Here is a 20,104-nt window from a genome sequence, read left to right as displayed (position 1 = left end):
TGGCCGTGGGCGAAAAGCACAAGGGCAGGGGGTGGCGGGGGCTTGGGGCCGCCTCTGCCCTCCTGGAGCCACTGGGCTCCCGCGGGCGGTCGGAGTCCTGCAGCCTGTGTTCACTCGAAACTTTTCATCTTCATTTCACTTGCTTGAGGTTGTCACTATTATTTGACCAGTGTTTGTTTCTTTTGGCCTGTATAATGGGCAGTATGGTTTTTTCCCTTCCAGCAGGTTTAAAAAAAAGAAAAAAAAAAAGAAAAAAAAGACTAAGCTATTGTCTAAATGGTTCAGAACTAGTGTGATATTGGGATACTTCAGTGGCTGTTATGTGATACTGGATCTTTTTACAACATAGATTAAAGACAATAAAAAGGGATAGAGTAGTAACTGCCTCTGTCCTCTTCCTTCTTTTTATTTATTCACTTGCGGTGGATGACCAAAGGCTGGAGCTGGGAGAGGGGCAGGGAGACCCCAGCCCTGCCCCTGCTTGGCCTCGCGTGGCACCAACCCAGGGACACCCTGCAGCGGGGGAAGGCGCAGCCCCAGCCCTGTTGGTGTGTCTGCAACAACGGCTGCTTCAGCTTGCCATAGGACACGGGGTGACGGCTTTAAGGCATCAGAGGGTGGGTTTGGGTTAGACCCAAGGCAGAAATCCTTCCCTCTGCGGGCGGTGGGGCCTGGCGCAGGCTGCCCCCAGGAGCTGCGGGTGCCCCATCCCTGGCAGTGCCCAAGGCCAGGCTGGATGGGGCTGGGGGCAGCCGGGGCTGGGGGCAGGGGGCCCTGGGCACGGCGGGGGGTGGCCATGGGGGGCTTTGGGGTCCCTTCCCACCCACCCCCCACCATGGTTCTATGAAGAGCACTCCGAAGCCTGCCTTGAAAACCAAAGCCTGAGAGTTGAAGTGTTTTTTGGAGGGACTGGGGAGAGGTGTCACAGAAACAGGGATGTGCTCCCTGCTCCAGCCCGGCTTCCAGCAGCTCTTGGAGCCAGGTACCCAGCAGGAAAGGGCCGGGGCCTTGGCAGCTGGCTGTGGGGGGGGCTTTCTGAAAAGCTGTGGTGGGTAAGAGGGGTTGGCTGCTGCCTTTGGGACAAAGGGACGTGGGAAAAGCCTTTTCTCCCCCCCATGCACCCAGCCACCAGGACCCTGCACACTGAGCTTGACTGCATCCTGGTGAGGAAAGGTAGAAAAAGGTTTTGGCTTTCTTTGGTGTGTGTGTCGGGGAGAGCAGCTCTTCGGGGCTCTCCATTCACAGCTGTGGATGGAGCCTCACCCCCCCCATTTGCCCTGGACCCAGACTTGGCCATTGCTCCACCAGAAGCCCACGGGGCTGGGCAGAAGCCAAAACTCCCAGTGGTGTAGCTGGCCAGGCTGCTCCCAGGCTCCCCTCACACCCACCCCAGCCCCTTTACCTCTTCCTCTGGGCTCCCCACACCCACCCCAACCCCTTCTTTACCCCTCTGGGCTCCCCAGGCCCCCACAAAGGCACGCCATGCTGAGGAAGAACATCTAGAAGCTTTATTTCAACCCTTTACAATAGTAATAATAATCACAACATCAAATCAGGAAATGTTGCTAAGGAGACAGTCGTACAGCCCTCGGAAGAGGGTGAAACAAGGCAGAAGCAACCCGCTACGAATTCAGGCCATGGCAGGAGGGGCGCTGCCCCCCGGCCCCTCTCCGAGGCCTCACCCCCATGCAAGACCCCCCCCGCCCCAGCCCGCTCTGCCCTCCCTCAGTGCCCCCCTCAGTACAGGTAACGCCGGCGCCGTGCTCCGCCACAGCCGGGCCCGGCTGCACCCCTCCCCGGGCAGCACCGAGGAGACGGTGCCTCTGCCGAATAATCCTATGACACAAAATAATGGGAATACTTCACATTTAGCGACCGCTTTGCACACTCCTCACGCCTCACAACAGCCCGGTGAGGTAAGTAATTATCGTCCCCACCTTGCGGGTGGGGAAACTGAGGCAGAGAGGTTCCGTGACTTCCCAAGGCCATGGAGGAGCTGAGAGCCAGGATCAGGCCTCCCAGGTCCTGCGCTCTGAGCTCCTCTCTACCCCACTGCCCTCCCGGTCCACCCCGCTCTCCTCCCACGGGTAGTTATTTCCCCACTACGTCTGTACGCGTTGTACCTATGTTACGGGGTAGCTGAAGCTGCAGGCAATGCTGAATGCTGGAGCGGGAAGATCACAAAGGTGCTGGACGGGAGCCTCGTGTCTGATCATACTCTAGACACCAGCTGGTGGCCAGCGAGACTCGTGCGAGAGGGGGATTTCAAAGGCAACTGCTGACTCTAGCAGGACGCGGGTGGTGAGGAGGAAGAAGCGACAGAGCCTGCCTTCCTCTGCTGCCTGCGGAGCAGCTCCTGCTCCTGCCGCTGCCGCGGGGCCCTTCCCACCCTGCCAGTGCCCAGGCCCAGAGGCTGCAAACACTGAGGTGCTGCTGCGAAATTCTGCCTACATGTTACGAACACAAGAGGGGCCCAGAGCCCACTCACACACCCACGCGGGGACAACAGCGGGGTCAGCACAGAAAAACTACATTCAGTTTGCGGTCAGGACGCTGACCTGCGAGGGGAGGCGTGCGCTGGGCACAGCAGCCAAGTGGCTGCGGCTCCCAGCCTCCTGCTCCTGTGGCCTCAAGCCTGCTCGCTTGGTTACTTGAACGTACTTTATTTTTACAGTATAAAAAGCCCCAGAGTAACTGCATATGCATACGCAGGGGGACCCCAGGAGCCAGCAGCTGAGCAGCCCCTGCCTGGTTGCGCTTCACTTCTGCAGCTCAGCCACCTCCAAGCCAATTCAAACCCTGATCAAGCGCTTGGGAAAAGGCTTTGCTGAGCACCCTGCCCCAACCCCGGGAGCCGGCTCCAGCACACCCTGCAGCGCCTGAGCCCACCGCGCCTGACTTCTCCCAGCTGGGCTCATCGGAGCCAAGCGGCTGCTCTGCACCCCCGAGCCCCTCCCCAGCCCCCCTGCCTTCCCCGAGAGCAGAAACCACACCAAGCACAGCTGCAGAGAAAGCCAGGACCCACAAGCGGCATCTCAGGCCAGGGACATCTACAGTCAAATTGCATCTAAGTCAGACCACAACTTATCTTTTCTTCCCCAAGAGCATTTGCTACCTCTAGCCCTTGATCAAGCTGGTGGCAAACACAGCGCCTTCCCGTGCTGTGCCCAGCCAGCAGCTTCTCCGCAGTCCTCATTTAAAGGCTCAGCAATAACCAGCTCACTCCCATCTCTCCAGATAGGAAACTAAAGTCGTTTCACCACACACCGATCTCTCCCCAGGCTAGCCATATGTACAGCCATTTCCTTAAAACAAAATTTAAAACAAAAACATCTTGAAACCGAAGCTGTCTTAGGAAAAAAACAACACACAAAACTAATGTATTTGGATTTAGTTTGTCAGCTAAACACAGGCACAACAAGTGTTAGAGAAAGTGGCACAGAGGCATGGGGCCATCGGTACACAGCTGGACAGGAGGTGCTGGGGGAGCTGAGCAGGGTCAGCCAGGCCTGAACACCGCCGCATCCACACGCGGACCTGAGCCGAGCCTGCCGAGCAGCCAGTCACACAAAGCAATGCAGCGGGGAGAAGGTGCCATTGCTGTCCCTTTGCAAGCTGTGGGGGGTTTCGCTTGCTTTTTTTTTTTTTTTTTTTTGCAGTCCCAGGAGATAAAGTGCAATGTTGCCACTTGCCTGCCTACCACCGCACCTGAACTAAGACCAGGACACGGCTGCGGGCAGCCGGGAGCCGCCGGGCTTCACCCCGCTCGCCCAGGGCAGTGCGGCAAGGAGGGGAACGTGGTGTTTCGGTGCCCACCTCGGCTCTGGTTGACCAAGGCCACCGCCACGCTTTGCGTCCCCTCCTGGCGCATGTGCCCGGTCACTGCCCGGTGCTGCAGTGGCTCTGCCCGGCCCCTGCCTGCACCAGCTCCGAGCACGCCTGTGCCCGTTATTGCTTCAGGAAGAAAACGCCAAGCCTTTTCCTGCAGAGGGCATGAGCCTGCTCTCCTGATTCCCTCTCCGTCAGTCTTCCCCTCATTTCAAGTGTTGGAACGCAAACAAACCAACCAACCATCAACAGATTGAAAAGCTCTAGCTGGTGTTCAGAATTTAGCAATAAGAGAAAGAAGGAAGCATCAGCGAAGGGGCAGTGATATATACCGGGGGCTGCATGCGGGTGGTCGGAGGCGACAGGACCAGCTGGAGGGTTTCAGGCAGCACCGCACAGCTCTGCGCGCTCGGGGAACGCTCGCCAGGCCGGAGGTTTCCACCCCAGCCCCGTAACAGGGGCCAGCACCCGTGCAGCCGGCGGCGTTAACCCACGGGTGGGGGCTGCGCTGCTCCCCGGGCACCTCCAGCTTTTCTCTCCGTGGAGCCATCCACGGGACAGGGGAGCAGGAGGGTCCCGAGGACATCGGTGCCAGCTCCTCAGGACGGGTGCCTGGAGCAAGCGGTGGTGGACACGGAGCATCGCACAGCACCGCACAGCACCGCACAGCACCGCAGAGCGCGGCTTTCCCCGGCCTTGGGATTAGAGGGTTGTGGCATGGAGGGGAGAGGAGAGGAGAGGTGGTGGTGGTGGTGGTGGTGATGAGGAGAAGGGGAGGAGGAAGGGAAGCAGTGGGAGTTTTCTGGGGTATATATAACCGCCCCTTTCAGGTGCAAATCTGCATTGCTTATTTAAATTTGTATTCAGAGGAAAAAGCACTTATGAAACTAGCAGACGACTTTGATGCAAACTAGTACATTTTAATGCCATTTTATTAGAAATCATGCAAACTTTAATATAAAAAATACAAGTGCAATAAGAATCTTTGTGTGTAAATACAGATTCCGGGTTATCGTGTCATTGTCGGCTTTCCCAAAGAAATATTCCCACAAGCATGAGAAGCTGCAGGCTTCCCTCTGTCCCCTCCTTTGATCAGCTCCCCCTTAGCACACGCCTGGTTCAGTTGACTTTGATCCCAGTGTTTTGTTACTCCGCCTTTTTTTTTTTTTGCTTTAAATTAGTTTGACGACCCAAGAACACTTTTTTTTTTTTTAATTTATTTACATTTCATTTTTTTTAGTGTCATTTGCAACATCAAACGAGGAGCTCAAGAGCCTCAAAGAGTACGTAGCAATCCCCTCCCGAGTCAGAGCTGCAGCTCCCTGGCACTACAAACCTGCCGGCCCCAGCGGGGCGCTGCCCCCCTCCAGCCCTCCACAGACGTCCCGCGATCCCTGCCTCGTGCCCTGGGCGCAGGGTGGCCGCTCCTTCCTCCCCGCGGCCCCCAGCAGCCCCGTTCAGCCTGACGGCGTGGTTCCCCACACGTCAGCCTCGGTCAAAACAACACACGCACCACAGACCTGCTTGCCTCAGAACTCCCGGCCCGCGTTAACCTGCAACTCCACCGCGAAAGCAGCCTCCTGCCCTTCCTCCAGACCTCGGGCCCTGGCTGGAAAAAAAGCCAGGGCTTTGGCTATGCGAGTTAATAAATAAACCGTCTTTGCCTTGCTAATCCACAGAAGGTGCTACGGCATCCTCTAGGGCTGGCGGTTTGGCCCTACAGGAGGTTTTATGAGCATCGATTCAACTCATCTCGTTGCAGTCAACACAGGCTTCATATGATCTGTTACAGCAAGGAGTTTTCCTTAACACATTCTTGTGCCTTTCATTTCAGACATGGCTTAATCCCATGAATTTTGCTCCATCGTTTTAAAATATTAAAAAACAACAACAAAAAGTTACAATTGCTGGATATGTCAATAAGAAGCCAGCACTGCAGCAGCGGTTAATGTCTCTACTCTCCTACGGTTAGGAAAAGAAGGAAAGAGAAAAGGAAACTTAGCATGGGTTTGTAGCACGATAAATCATCAACACATTGTCACAAAGAATAAAAGGCTAAAGTCAACAGTTAAAACAGCCTAACGTGTGTGTATAATATATATCATCATCAAACAGGATCAGCAGAAACTGAAGCAGCAAGGAGGAAAAGTTTTTTGTTTTTTTTTTCTTAAAAAGAAAGAAAGATCACAGCTTATCCCTATTAACTCTGGCCTGGCTTCAGCCACCAGCAGCGTAGGCGCGCTTCTCCCCGAACCTCCCGCTCGCCAGCCCCGGCGTGCCGGGACAGCGGCCGTGGGCTGGAAGTCGCTGGGTGCCGTCCCCAAACACGACTACCACTCCCTCTAGGATCCTCCTAACAGCGAAAGGGATGAGGCAAAGAGAGGGAGGGAAGCCCTTCCCAGCCCCAAAAGGGACCAAAGGCTGACACGCTCGGGCAGGGGGTGAGCGGCCAGGACGCTCCCGTGCCTACGGCCGACCAGACGGCGCTGACCCGAGAGGAGGCGCCGCCGAAAGGGACGCTAGCCCTGCTAAACACTGTCCCCTTCCCACCTAAAGCCAGACACCGGGTTAAGAGGGCCAAGCTGCGTTACTGGGGGGAGCGCGAGGGAGACGGGGCCGGGGGGGGGGTCACAAGCCTTGCTGAGAAAGCGCTGCAAGGGGAGCTGGCTGTTGCAGCGGTGACAAGGAGGCGACTGAGCCCAGGCTCTCGCTGACGGATGTGCTACGCCAGGGGGAGGTGCTGCTGGAAAGGTTGGGGGGTTTGGAGACGACGATTTCCGCTCCGTGGTCTGTTCGAGCCTTGGCCTTCTCACGGAACGTCAGCTTGTGAGATTCAATCTGCAGCGACACAAGGGCAGGTGAGAAGGGGAAGGGCAGGAGAAGGAAAGAGGAGGAGAGGGGGGGGACAGGAGGGGAACGGAAGACGATACCATAATGTCATCATTAGATGCCTGGAAAATAAAAGGCAATTTTCTTAATTAAAAAAAAGGCAAAACCCTGCAGACATCGATACAAACAGTTCAACTTTCAGATTACAGCGGTGTGACCAGTGCTCACGGGCGGCTGCTCTGCCCCTGCTGCAGTGCTCTCCCCGTCCCACCCGGCAGAGTGCGTAGAGAGAAGGCACAGGCACTTACTTGTTTCTTGTATCTGAGTCTCGAAGCTCTGAATTTCCCTTTGGTCACCACCGCTCAGGGCAGTGGGCACTGCCGGCCCTACGCCATTCTCCCGCATCTCACTGCCTGCCGGGGCCGCCGGCACCTCTCCGTTCTGAGGGGCTGGCGGGAGCTGCCCTGGCTCCGCGCTGCCCTCAGCCTACAATGAGACAACGGGGTGGGGAGGACGACAGGAGGAGTCAATCGAAAATGGGGTGGCGGCGGGGGGGAAACGCGGCTCCCCCGAGCCCCCTCCGCCCTCCCCAGCTGCCGAGACGCGCCCAGGGACCGGGGGCGCTCGGGGGAGGCAGCGGCCCCTTGGTTCCCAGCGCGGGCACCGTGCCCCCGGCCACGGGGTGCGGAGCTCAGCACCCTCTCCCCGCGAGCGCCCGTAACGCTCCGGTGAGGGAGGAGGAGAGACAAAGGCAGGCCAGGTAACAGGGCTGAGGCAGCAAGCTACGGGGTGGAGAGCAAGCAGGCGGTTTGAGCAGATCCCAGTGAAGCAGACTCCTTCGTGTGGACACGTTTATGCAGCAGACCCAAAGGATACGTAGCGGATCCCGAATCCAGGTTTGTACGAGGATGCTGGACCGCCAACACCAGGCCTGGGGGGCGCAGCCTTCAGAGAAGGCGCCGTGCTGGCCTGTTCTACCACAGCTGGTGTCCCCAAGGGAGCCACCAGCTTCTGCCAGCCTGAGAGAGCCAACCGAGAGCCACTAGAGAGGAGAGCAGGATGCCGGCGGGGCCTGCCAGGAGGAGAGCAGGGTCGCTGAAGGACCTTCAGGCACCACTGTTGCTGCAAGCACAGCAAGCAGAGCAGTGGCTGCTCTGGGCTCGTGCCCCTGAGCCCTTGTGGCTACGTTCAGGGGAGGAGCACGGGGAGGGGGCTGCTGTCCGAAGCAGCTCTGCTCTTACCCCGTGCCCTGTAGTGTCTGATCCTCGGGGAATAAGGCTGCTGCACTCTCCTCAGGCTAAGCCAGGCCCCCTCCTTGCAGCCCGGTAAGCGCTGCAGGACGCAGCAGACTCCCTGCACCCACTCACTCGACACGAGCGCCTGGCCCTCCTGCGGGGTGTGAGCTCTCCCCCCCTACCCGACAGCAACATCTCGGTGCCCCTGCAGGGACTACGTGGCTTGGACAATCCGCACGCCACGCGGGCAGCCCCTGTGCATGTGGCTCCCCGGGGCACGCCAAAGGGGCAGCGCTGGCTGAGGGCTGGGGGGTGCAACGGGGAAATGACTTGGTCTCCGTATGGCAAGGCTCAACTCCAGAGCCAAAAGAAAGAAACGGGTGAGAGCGCCACGGACAGACTCCGCACCCATGGAGACAGCAGGAAAATCAGACTGGTTCTGAACAGGAAAGATTTTAGCAGGTTCGTGACAACCCTCCTTACTGGCAGAGAGCAGCGGCACGTGGCCTGCAGACTCCAGCTCGCTGAACAGCCAGGCTTCCTCACGGAAAGCTCCCCGTCCCTACCAACACGCCGGGTACTCTACAGCTACTTTCAGCTCTTCACTGAGCCCAGGCTGAATTTTACATAAAGGGCTGGAGAGTCCCGAAGTGTCCCCAGCAAACACTCTGGCAGCCACCTCTCGCTTTGTTGTGGTGGGGACGACTGAGCACGTACTAAATATACTTGTGAGTTCTGCTGCCCGAGCTGCCCTTCAGGCCAGGGATTATTTCTTTCAAGTGCACCCAGCATTTAACACAATGGCTCAAGCCAGCCGAACCCGAGGCCCTGCCACGACACAAAAGTGCTCGAACAAAGCGATGCCGGGGCAGCCAAGGGCACCCGGTGGTTAGGAGGAGGTTCTGCACCTCCGCCTGGCGCTCCTGCTGGGGGATGAGACCAAGCCACATTTGTGACGCTGGAGCACAGGATTGGTTTTGCTGCTCCTAGGGCTACCAGCCAATTCAGAAGCAGCAGTGTTTTACATAAAAGCCCCAGCACAAGCGAATGTACCTAAACATAATCCCCAGCACTGCTCTAATCATTGCGTGGCGTGATAGGTCAGGCCCACACATCCATCACTCGGTCATTCGAGCAGGGTAATTTCCCTCCCCGAAGAGCAGATGTCTCCTTCCTGCAGCGGGACCTACAATCTGCAGAGCTGAGGCTGGGGGGCAGCTGGAGTTACGCTTTCATGGGGAGAAGCAGTGAATCACACTGACAAGAACACACAATCCTTTCTTGCCCTCGTACAAAGGGCCTTTGGGCTGGGCTGCAGTGCAGGTTACGGCTGAGAAGTGCTCCCGAGAGCTGCAAGGTGCCATTTCCCAGCACAGGGCGCCTCGATCTCATCAGCTTTACTGGGGGTAAGAGGGAGGGGGGGGAAGAGGTCCCAGCAGGCCACATGCAGCAGCTCCAACAGGCTTACAGAGCAATCCCTGCTCGCCGATTCTTAGAGGAAAGATGCAAAGGCAAAGGGGCAGTACGAGCCCTGCAAGTAACGCATAGCAGGAAGCCCATTCAGGCAGGCTGCTGAGTGGGCTCATAGCTCTCTGCTTTTCAGCTCATACTTACTCCTGGGGTTCACAAAACAGAGGCCACAGAAATAAATAGATGGCTATAAAAGGCTGGGGGTGGAGAGGCTGGGCTACATGAACAGCAGGACAAGGAGAAGAACCAAATTTAAACCCTACCCTGATGTACCAGAGCTGGCTGCACCCACCTTCACTGTTCCTCCTGCTGGCAAGTGTCCCACGTTGTCCAGAGAACCCACTTTGGCCTGGGCCTTCTCCTTGAAGTTCAGCTTCTGGTTTTCAATTTTGACATCTCCTCCCCCTAGAACAAGATTGTGTAGGGGTGAATTTGTTAACGCCTCCAAAAGAGTCCCACTGAAGATCTGTCCCCTTCCCAGTCCCCACAGAGGAACACTGGGGATCCGACCTGCTCGGGAGGAGGAACACAGCCAAATAATGCGTTTAATGTCTCGCTCTCCCTCCAGTTCAGGTTCAGTTTAAGCACTGGCAAGACCCAAGTTGGTAATTTCCACCTGCGCAGGCCAAGCAACACCGCAGGCACACAGGGCTGCAGGGCAAAGCCCTGGAGGTGCCGTCAGGTGGGGACAGCCACACGTCCTACCAGCTGCCCACTATCTGCATCCCGTGCCAAGGTTGCTATCAGCTCAGCTCATCTGTGAAGTTGCTGGTGCCGGGAGATGTTTTACCCCTTTTCCTTCACCGTGTGCCTTTGCTCATGATTCCCACTCCTACTCCATCGCCAGCAGTTGCACGGCTGCCCGGACTGACAGCTCCCTCCCCGACACACAGACCCTCGTGCCACTGCCTGCCTGCACTCAGGGGATGACGGGGCCAGCAGGGAGAAGCCAAGCTTGGGAAATGGAGGGAGGCTTCGGGTTCAGGAGAACCTGAAGGTCAGTAAAACAACCAGCAAGATTTCCCTGGGTTTAGAGTGCTGCAGTTCCTGTTAATAAACTAAGAAGGTATGTGCCGTCCATATTCTGGTAGCTTTCTCAGAAAACTACTGAAATATTACTGAGCACAATTTGCTTCCCGGTGACATCATTAAACACACAGTCCTCAGCACCTCAGGAGCTTTGCCTGGCCAGTTATGAAAGCCAACTGATTTGGTTCAACAAGATCAGTTAAAACATTTGACAACAGACAGTTCTGGACGGATTGCTCTGCTTTAATCAGCCCTGGACAAGAGCAGTCTTTGTTGCACGGAGCTTGTTATTACAGAGCACTGAACACACAGAGGTCATGTTCGTGGCACCACGTTCTCAAAGGGGAGCGTGTTTTGAGGCGTTGATCCGTGGTGCTCTGTGTACAAGGTTGAACTGCTTTCAACCTAAGGGGCTGGCAGAAAGGGTGCAGGGAACTCCCAGGAGCAGACAAAGACAGGCCTGTAGGAATTGTTTTCAACTTTGGTCAGTGAACTTTGTCCCTCGCACACGAATGTTTGGTTGCCAGCCTTCCCATGCAGATAGCTGTCCTCAGCTATGGACAAACCTGCAGAAGTCACTACACTGGTCATGCTTTGAGATGCCACAAAGGCACAGCTCAAACAACCTGCTAGCAGCCACGGTACCCTGAACTCGAGACTTGCCTGCACGCCAGCTGAGTGGGAAGCTGGTTGTGGCTTGGTCAGGAAACCTGAGACTCGCAGGAATCCATGCAGAGTAACTGCTGGGTTCTCAGTGGGGAACAAACAATTCCTGCATGCTCATCCCATAATATGTCGTTAGAGAGCCCAAAGTGTTGTCTGTAAGACAGAAGCTGCTACAGAACCAAAGGCTAAACGACCCTCGTATCTGCCTTGAAGACCTGGAGGGAAGTCACTTCATCCTTCCATGGCACCTTCGCCCCCAAAGCCCTCTGGGAGCACGAACAAAGCTCTCTCACTCCTGAAGCAGTCGTGCTAAGCATCTACTTTGTCAAGTGGGGTGGAAAGAGAACCAAGTCAAAGCAGTAACTACCTCCACAGGCACGACAAAACCCTTATCTCCTAACCCCCTCCTCTGCTCAAGAAGCCACCAGGGACCTAGGCATCACTTCCAGAAATACCCCCCGAAAGCAACGCACCCCTTAAACTATTTCAGTCACAATCCAGGGCAATATTTAAGTGACTTGCAGTTTCTGCAGACAAATCATAAGGAAATGGTAGAATTTCTACCTGGCTTATGCTTGATATTTGCTTTCGAGCCACACTTGGAGGACACTTTGGAAAGGTCAACTTTCTTGTTCTGGATCTGCACCTACAAGACAAAAAGAAACAACTCAGCACAAAGAAGCATTTCCTGGGAATCTGGAGGCCAACGCACCATCTCAAACATCAGGTCAGGCTTAGTGAATCTGCACCCCTTTTCCACTGGATGGTTTTTCCTTACCCATTTCCCAGCCAGTGCACGTCAATGCTACAGAAGGCTTTAGCACTATTAAATGCCTGGACCAGCCACAAGTGGTTAATGTGAGCAGACAGAAACTGAGACCAGATAAAAGCTAACAAAGGACCAGTAACCACAAGCAACTCTTGAGCTCGTGCGTATGTCCACAGAATACAAAAGCACTGGCAGAGGGACCACAAAAGCCAGTTTCATTGCCGTGTTCCCCAGACTTTCTGCTCCTGGCCTGGGCAGCTTCAGAGAGACGCCAGGACAGACGTCCATCCCCTCACGGTGCTACTCGGCCACCCTTGCTGTAGGGCCAGAAACGTGTTACCAGCTCCAGCTTTTTTCTCTACCTTTTACAACGTGTCTGTTCCCAGCCTCCTCACTGTGCTCTTCCCTCCCTGCCAAGGACAGGACACGAGGTAGGATCATTGTGCTCTGATGGAACGAATGGCTCGAACAAAGAACAAACGGCTTGAAGAAGCTATCCTTCTCACAGGCAGAACAGTGGGAGCAGGGAAGCTCTCTCCTAGTAGTTTTCTTTAACCTCATTCTACCAGTGATCAATATGAGTGTAGAAAGCCTCCCATGAAAAAACATACAGGGTGATGCAATCAAGAAATCACGACATGTTCGTGACTCGGTAAGTGATCTTCTTCCAAGTCAACCATGAGCCAAATGTCACAGCACAGTGCGTCAGGACATTGGTTTGAATGTGGGGAGAAGTGTCTTCTCTGAGGTAGGACAAAGGTGAAGTCAAAATGTCTTAGATTTTATGTCTTTTTGCTCTAAAAATATTTCGTCTCTGACACTTGGATATTCTAGACACTAAGTGAATTGTACAGAGCCCCACTTCTGACATCTTGAAAATTCTCCTGCAGCTCCAGGTGGATGAAAGATTCCTCTATGCTGGAATTAACCTCTGCGTAACTAATTCTAAATCTCTCATTTCATACAGTCATAGGATAATTTAATTGGAAGAAACCTCTGGAGCTCATCTGGTCCGGTGAAAAGTTGTGAAATGTCAGGTGGAAATGTCTAGCATCAAACTTTCTGTGGCAAAAATCCACAGGCTTTTTTTTGGTGTGTGTGTGTGTCTTTTTTGTTGTTGCTTTGTTTGTTTGTTTGTTTGTTTGTTTTTTAGTTTTGTTTTTATTTGTAGTAATGTTAAGAGGATGTAACCTTTCCATCCATGTCATCAACCACCAGCTGGCACCTATGTGCACAAAAAGTTCTGCCACAAATTGTTTTTCAGAGAAAATTCGAAAGAAGAACAAGAATTTGTCCACTTACAAATTACTCTAAAGGCTTTTTGAAAACTACCATGATAATTTGTAGCACATCGTTCTCAGGAACCATGAATCCTCCTATTACTTGTGAAGAGGGATGAGTCAAAGCCATGATGCCTTGTTTGCTCAGCACGGTTCAGCTTCCTGATATGTCGTTCCCCGTATCTTGTACCCTGACTCAGAGACACCACACACTCCGAAAACATGAAATCATGGCCTCTGAATTTCATTTTTTTTAGTGGCTGCTAGTGAAGTTACTGAAGCTTTTATAATGTGAGTATTTGTTTGCTTGGAACTGGACTCTATTTCACAAAAATGCTTCTTAAAATAACGTTTATCATCAGCAAGAGTAGACATACCCAGTTATGACTATTCATGATTTCACCCAGGAACACAAACATTTATACCTACATGAAAGTATATTTCTTGTAAGATTTCTAATGTGAGTTGTTTTCAGCTTGCAATGGGAGATGAGTTAAATGACTGGGCTTGCATTTGTAGAGCCAAATGCTCAGACTCTGGTGCCAAGTAAATCTTAGACCTCAAAGCTCGATACAGAGGTTTTCATAGGAAGTGTGACCCTCACCACTTTTTACATTTTGTATCGTATCTCTGACCACTTCCCAATCCATCTGAGCAGGTAAAACCAAAGGGTAGAGAAACCATATGTAAATTCCAAATGAACTTGTTGAATTTTCAACAATACTTATGCTGCGTGCATTTTGGAAAATTTGTGTCTTTATTGTTGCTTTATTAAAAACAAGAGCAGAAAAATACTGAAGCCCAACAAAAGCTTTTGCCCAGGAAATTTGTCGTTGTGCCATGGTACTTCTGTCAAATATAACAGAAATATGAAGGATATCTATTGCTTTTGAATGTGGCTTCTTGGGTATCTTGGAGGGGAGAAGTTATCTCTGGGGTCCTCCTTCCTTGCAGATCCTCAGAAGCCACCTGGGCGTGGTGCTGGGCACCCTGCTCTGGGTGTCCCTGCTGGAGCAGGGGTTGGGCCAGAGGGACCTGGAGGTGCCTCCAACCTCAACCACTCTGTATAGAAGGCAAAATGGGGGACCCATAATGAGTATGCCTGATAGGAACAACTTCACTTAGGCTGTCAATCACTTTTACCAGAGCAACCCTAACGCTGAATCATAATGTGCTACGAACCACACCTCTTGCCCACAGGATTCCTACAAGCTTTTACTGAAGCCACAGACTTGGAACAATGGACTTTCCAGACATCCCCATCAGCAGTGTGGTTCGGGAATTAAGCATCAGGAAATCTTCCATCAGGAGTGATCATCACAACTATTTGAACAAAAAAAAACACCTTGGAAGAGGACACTACTATTACAGTGCCCCAGAGTGAGTGGATATAAAAATGAGTAACAGGAACCACTTTTACAGGAAGCCAGACTGGCCTCTGTGCCTCTTCTACTCACATTGGTACTGCCTGAGCTGCGTCTGGGGGCGTTGGATGGCTGGGAACAACTACCTGAAGCTGGCTTTGGGACATTTGGAACCTGGAAAGAATAAACACTTTATTCTCTAAGTAAAAACTTTAAGTAAGTAAGGGGAAAAACTGCAGTGGTAAAAGGAAAGTGTGGTCGAGAGAAAGAAAGTGGGCACACGTCCTCTGGAGTTGAAAACGTTCCCAGGACAGAAGAGCAAAACGTAAAGAAGAAAGCACAGGTCTGGTGATTTATCAGAAGAAAGAGTTCCTCAACGTAGTTATCTAGCAAGAAAAATATCCTCCACATTGAAGCACATCTCTGTTGGCCTCAAAAAAGGAAGCATACATAAGATCTGTTGTCCACTAAAAGACTATGAAGGTAAGAGGGCAAAAGAAGAGTGGCTTATAAAATACAGCTCTCCTCTGAGTGCACAAATGGTAGCAGCAGAAACATGCGTAACTGAAAAACAGCACTATAAGGGCACCTAATTCACACGGTGGTCTCAACACCAGGTTTTCTTCCTATGTTGCAAAGCAGAGAATTTCCCTGTGTGAGCCTTTCTGTGGGAAAGCTCCGTCCACATATGCATGCACTCCTATAAATACTGGGCAAGTAAAATACCGAAATACCAAATAAGAATGGCAAATCCCACTGCTGAGAATCAGCAAGCTGAAAAGCAAGGAGGGCAGAGACGTGCCCAAGGTTTAAGGAAGAACTGGTCATGTAGAGTAAAGATTCAGCCAGCTAGACATATACACATAGGTTTCCCAGGAAAAGTGGCCCCAGCAGTTTGCACCAGTCAGGACCTACGGAGCACCTCTATCTGCTGAACCTGATGCCAAACAGAACACACCGACCACACAGCAGCACTAATTCTGGCCCCAGAAATTGAATATTTGCAAATACTTCACAGAGCGATGGTGCAGGGAGTTTCACTGAGAGTGGCTCTCATGTGCTGGGCCCAAAGAAAGCATCACAAGCTGTGACAGCTGGGCTCCTCTTCTCAGAAGCCTGGCGTACTTAAACACCAACAGAAAAAAGTTCCTTGTGCTTACATACATCGATGTCTTTTTGAAACCATCCAGCCTTTGTATTTCTGCACACTAACGCTAGTACAAGCAGGCCAGTGCAGATTTGGTAAGGTGTCACAGACTGTGTCCACAAGGAAACATGCCCGCCAAACTACCACCACTGTTTTCCAAACATTTAGTATCTAGATAGTACTTTTTTTTGGCCAGACACTTTCAGGATGTAATACGCCAAACCAAGGACACAGACATAGAGGATTAGCCTTCCATTTAACAAGCTCAACTCTGTTGCCAGAGATACCAGTAGCCTTTAAATTTAGAAGTTAATCACAGCTCCAAGATTAAGCCCCAGTCTTTTCTTCCTCCTTTTTTGAAGTCTCCCTTCTTGCAAAGCATGAAGTAAAATAAATCTGACTCAGATTAATTTTACTTACTCGCTCTACTAGCCAGTGAAGAGCAATAGGCAATTCTAGGCCACGATTCATTTCGTCTACAATCAGACATCAAAAGCAGGTCAGAGGACTGATGAGGTGCCTCCACTGACTGCAGAGGGAATCCACAGTGAACTCACTCCTGGGGTCAGCAATGTGCACATCCCACATTTGGTCAATTAATACCACGTAAACCATGCGAGAAATAGGTCAGGAGCATTCGTGCTACTGTGCAACAGGACCCACACACCCGTGTATTCAACCTAGCAGCCCAAGGGGGAAAAAAAATCGCCAGCCTACATTATTTCCAGAAGCCCTGAAACTCTGCCATACCTTTCTGCCCGGAGCAGGGCATTCTACAGACTGACACAAAACACGGTACAAGAGAAGGAGTTAGTAGAAAGACAGCTTGCCCAGAGCCCATACTTACATTCCCACCTCCAGGGACATGCTTAATATTGTCCTTGGAACCACACTTGGACTGAACATGGCTGTAGTTCGCTTTTTTGGAGACTATCTGGACCTAGAACGTTACAGAATGGAAAACAACACAAGGGAAGAGGACTGGTTAGAGTTGTCATACGGCAGGCTGGAGAGGATGCTCTAAATGGTGGGTAAACGAGGAGTTGTGTTAAGCTCAATCCGACTTTAGTATTAGGTGTGAAAGCAACTGAGGAGGAGAGTGAGAAAAAAGGTGAGCGAAACGAGAGGCTGCACAGACGGTGTTAGTGCGAGAGCGGAAGCGCTGCCACCACCGACGGGGTGCTGGCGGTTAGCACCGGGCGCCTGCCTGCCATGAGCTGGGTCCATGTCAGCCCCGCACGAGGCTTCCTTGGAGCTCGCTGGCGAGAGCTGCCCCGAGCCGTGGAGGCAAAAATCCGAGCGGCAAAAACCAGCTCGGCCGCCTCCTTCCTCCACGGATGGAAAACACGGGGCTGCTGCTTCCAGCAGAGCTCGGAGCTGGTCCGGGTCTGCACCATACTCATTTCTGGTGTCTGCACTGTACTCATTTCTAGTCCATGTCTTTCTGGTCCGTGTCTGCACTGTCCTAATTTCAGGTCCGTGTCTGCACTTCAGTGATTTCTGCTTGCCAGCACTGACTCCAATCCTGTGTAATGCCTCTCAGAAGCCCTGGGCAGTAAAACCCCGTCTGAGAAACGCTGTTTTCCAATGAAGGCTGTCAGACCTTCAGTTGAATTTTATCAGACAAGTCTGACGTTAATTAAATAGATGCAGAGTTTCTCCTTTAAGCTAAAAGGACTCTTTTTTCAAAATACAACAAGAGGATGCTAAATGCGCTGACTTTATTCACCAGGGTGAAGTAACTGAGTTAGAGTAAGAGGCCCACGTTTACACAGGGTTAGTTACAACACGTGTTTAGTCTGGGAGTTATTTAACAGCACGAAACGTGGCAGAAGCTGTGTCCTAGAGTATTTGCTAGAAGGAGGTGATAAATTCAAAGCACAAAAGGAACCACCAGAAGATTCTCACTTTAGCAGCTTTCTAGAAGCTACTCAGCCAGTTCTGAAAGACCGGATTCAGTACAACAGAAGTTATGAAAATGTACTTTTTCTGTTAAATTTATATTGGTTTACTGGCTTCCTTAGCAGCACAAATCTGACCGTTCTCTAACAGGCTCTGCCTGACGATGTCTGCACTGAACCTGCAGTACGGGCACCCCGCCTCGTTCCCCGTCTGGTCCTGGGCGGCTCACACACTACGGTGTCCCGACAGCTTCAGAGTAACCCACCAAATGGGGACTGCCTAAGGTACAGTCATTGGGTTTTGATGCAACCAAGCTGGGAACATCGCAGGGAAGACATTAAGAATACCCTTAATGTTCTGCCATCGTCATGAAAAGCAGCGCTGGACTAAAGCTCTCGTCTCAGTTACGCACTCGTGTTGTGTATGAAGAAGTGGTCTTAAGGGAAACTTCCAACTCACAATTAAGCCCATTTAAAAGCTAAAATGGAGGACAACGCTGAAAATGTTTATAGCAGGCATTGAAAAGTTATCCACCGTAGTGACCTCTGATGTGCTGAACTGGGAACATCTCAGCTTTAAGAAAGAATGGGAGAAGTGTCTGTGCAGGGAACAGTGACACTGACAGGAGAAAGCAGAAGAGTTGAAGAGGAGGGAAAGTGACTCAAAATGGAAATGTTTTCCTTCGTCTCCCACAGAGAAAAGTCTGAAATAAACTCACTTTCCCATTGGGCTGTTTTGGGGCACCCTCTTTTGTTACGGTTGTTTTAGCTGTAGCCATTTTAGAGACCGCATTGGGTTCAGACTTTCGTGCAGCAGCAGCTGATTCTGGCTTTTTCTCTACTTTCCCCTAGATGGAGACAAATGGATGATTTCAACCAGCAAAAGCAAACGTGTGGGCAGGAAAGTACGGGAACACAAGCCACCCCGATAAAGCCAATGGAGTGGCCAACCCAGGAGAACTTTTACGCGCTGTAGCTGTTGGCAAAGTAAATTGCACGTCGGTAACGCTAAGGGCAGGAGGGGGAGCAACGCTGCTCAGACATGGGATGAAAAAGGCACACCAGGGGCACAGAGCAATAAATAAGACAAGTTCTCCATTTCTCAAAGAACTTTCAGGTGCTCTTCATCAGCATCCCATTATTTCCCCTGTGGCCACACTGACAGGTCTCCAAGTGAACACAATACACAACATGGTGTGAAAAAAGTCAACCCGTCCCTCAGAAACCAGCAGCAGCTCAGGAGCACCTCCTCCACACGGAGGGCACTGCACAGGTCTCAGAGGCACACATCCACAGGCCAGCTTTCTTTGCCTTGGAGCTCTAGAGCTCAGCTGGCCACAGACGCGCTGTGCTCCCACCTCTGATTTCTCACCCCCACACCGGGGTGACTCAGGCTTTGGGATTAACAGAGGATTTATTATTTATTTTTAGCTAATCAAATGCAGGTGGACCTAACTGATCTTGCTAAACAGAAAACTGAATATGAATTCATAGGTTTTAGAAAAATTCAGCAACTAGCTGAATATCCATTTTTTTGGTAATTCCATTAATTTTGGTAATAATCCATTTTTTGGTAATCTGGGTCCAGATAGGAGCAGCAGACCCTGTGTTTTGGGGGGTGAGCAGAAATCCTCCAATTCACTAACCCACCAGCAGAGCAGTAAAGAAATAAAAAGCCTCAGCACACCCTAGGTGTTCTCATCCTCTGAAAACATCCCAGCATAAATAAGACTACGAAACGGGCAGTTTTCTTCAACAGCAGGATTTACCACTACTATGAAAATAACAACAAAATAACGGACAGTAAAACTGAAGGTAAAAATAAATCCTCTCAAACCAGCACAATAACCCTGCAAGCTAAAAAGCTCTGCGGTCCTACAGAACCCTAGCACAGTCTGAAATCATGGAGCAGGCTGACATGTTCTCTTTGAACAGATGTTAGAAGGATCTGTGAACTTTAAATATTATATATTGCAATTTGAAACCAATTTGAAAGTGTCACTGTCCTGTTCACCGAGTGAAAGCTTTGTCTTCTAGACCTCCAAGCGCTGAGGACCATCTTATGATGTAGTACAACTAAGATATCCTTAACCCTGAGGAATAATTCCACGCGTGTATCTCTGTGACATACAACACCACAGCCCAAAAATGCCCTTGACTTTCATGTGCCTAAGAGGAGATTAAAGCTCCCAGCATGAAATGAACTCTCTCGGCATCAGATTAAAGTTATATGCCGGGTTACTCATTACAGCAGACCTGCAGCAAAGGCGAGCGGGCAAATTAGTTCCACTTTGTGGAAATTAAAGCCCTCTGACTGTGCAAGCTGCTAATGCGTTTTGTCAGGCAAAGATGGTGTACCTGTTGTACAATACCCACTAAAGGTTTTATGATCATGCATATCCACAAAATGATTTAAACCCTCAGAAGGGGGTTACAGGCATAGCCCCAAACCTTTATCATGTACATGGTAGACAGTCACAGTGAAAATTAATATAAGATCATTACTGATTGAGAGCCTCAAGTTTTATCTATGTACACACTACTCCCTACAGCTCCTTCCTCACTAACCTCTTCTTTTCTTGTGGC

At 51.5% G+C, this 20,104-nt stretch overlaps 1 protein-coding gene across 45 annotated transcripts in view; it reads right to left on the bottom strand.

Moving 5' to 3' along the window:
* Positions 1–4,742: 4,742 nt before the first annotated feature.
* MAP4 (microtubule associated protein 4) overlaps positions 4,743–20,104 on the bottom strand; it is a 154,449-nt gene continuing 139,087 nt past the window's right edge. For 13 of the 45 annotated variants that reach the window (XM_035554473.2, XM_035554489.2, XM_035554485.2 and 10 more), the window contains 6 exons: positions 18,238–18,366; positions 16,465–16,557; positions 11,622–11,703; positions 9,655–9,767; positions 6,966–7,143; positions 4,743–6,666 (listed from right to left, as the gene is read on the bottom strand). In XM_035554473.2, coding sequence (XP_035410366.1) covers positions 6,662–6,666; positions 6,966–7,143; positions 9,655–9,767; positions 11,622–11,703; positions 16,465–16,557; positions 18,238–18,366 — 600 coding nt within the window. In that variant the 3' untranslated portion in view covers positions 4,743–6,661. Of the gene's footprint in view, positions 6,667–6,758; positions 6,780–6,965; positions 7,144–9,654; positions 9,768–11,621; positions 11,704–16,464; positions 16,558–18,237; positions 18,367–20,104 lie in introns of all 45 variants that reach the window. The other 32 variants (XM_035554476.2, XM_035554475.2, XM_035554479.2 and 29 more) reach the window with 5 other exon arrangements.

Source organism: Cygnus atratus, chromosome 2, assembly GCF_013377495.2.
Source record: "Cygnus atratus isolate AKBS03 ecotype Queensland, Australia chromosome 2, CAtr_DNAZoo_HiC_assembly, whole genome shotgun sequence".
NCBI lineage: Eukaryota > Metazoa > Chordata > Aves > Anseriformes > Anatidae > Cygnus > Cygnus atratus.
The sequence above is the reverse complement of the archived record's forward strand: the minus strand, read 5'-3'. Positions and strand labels throughout refer to the sequence as shown.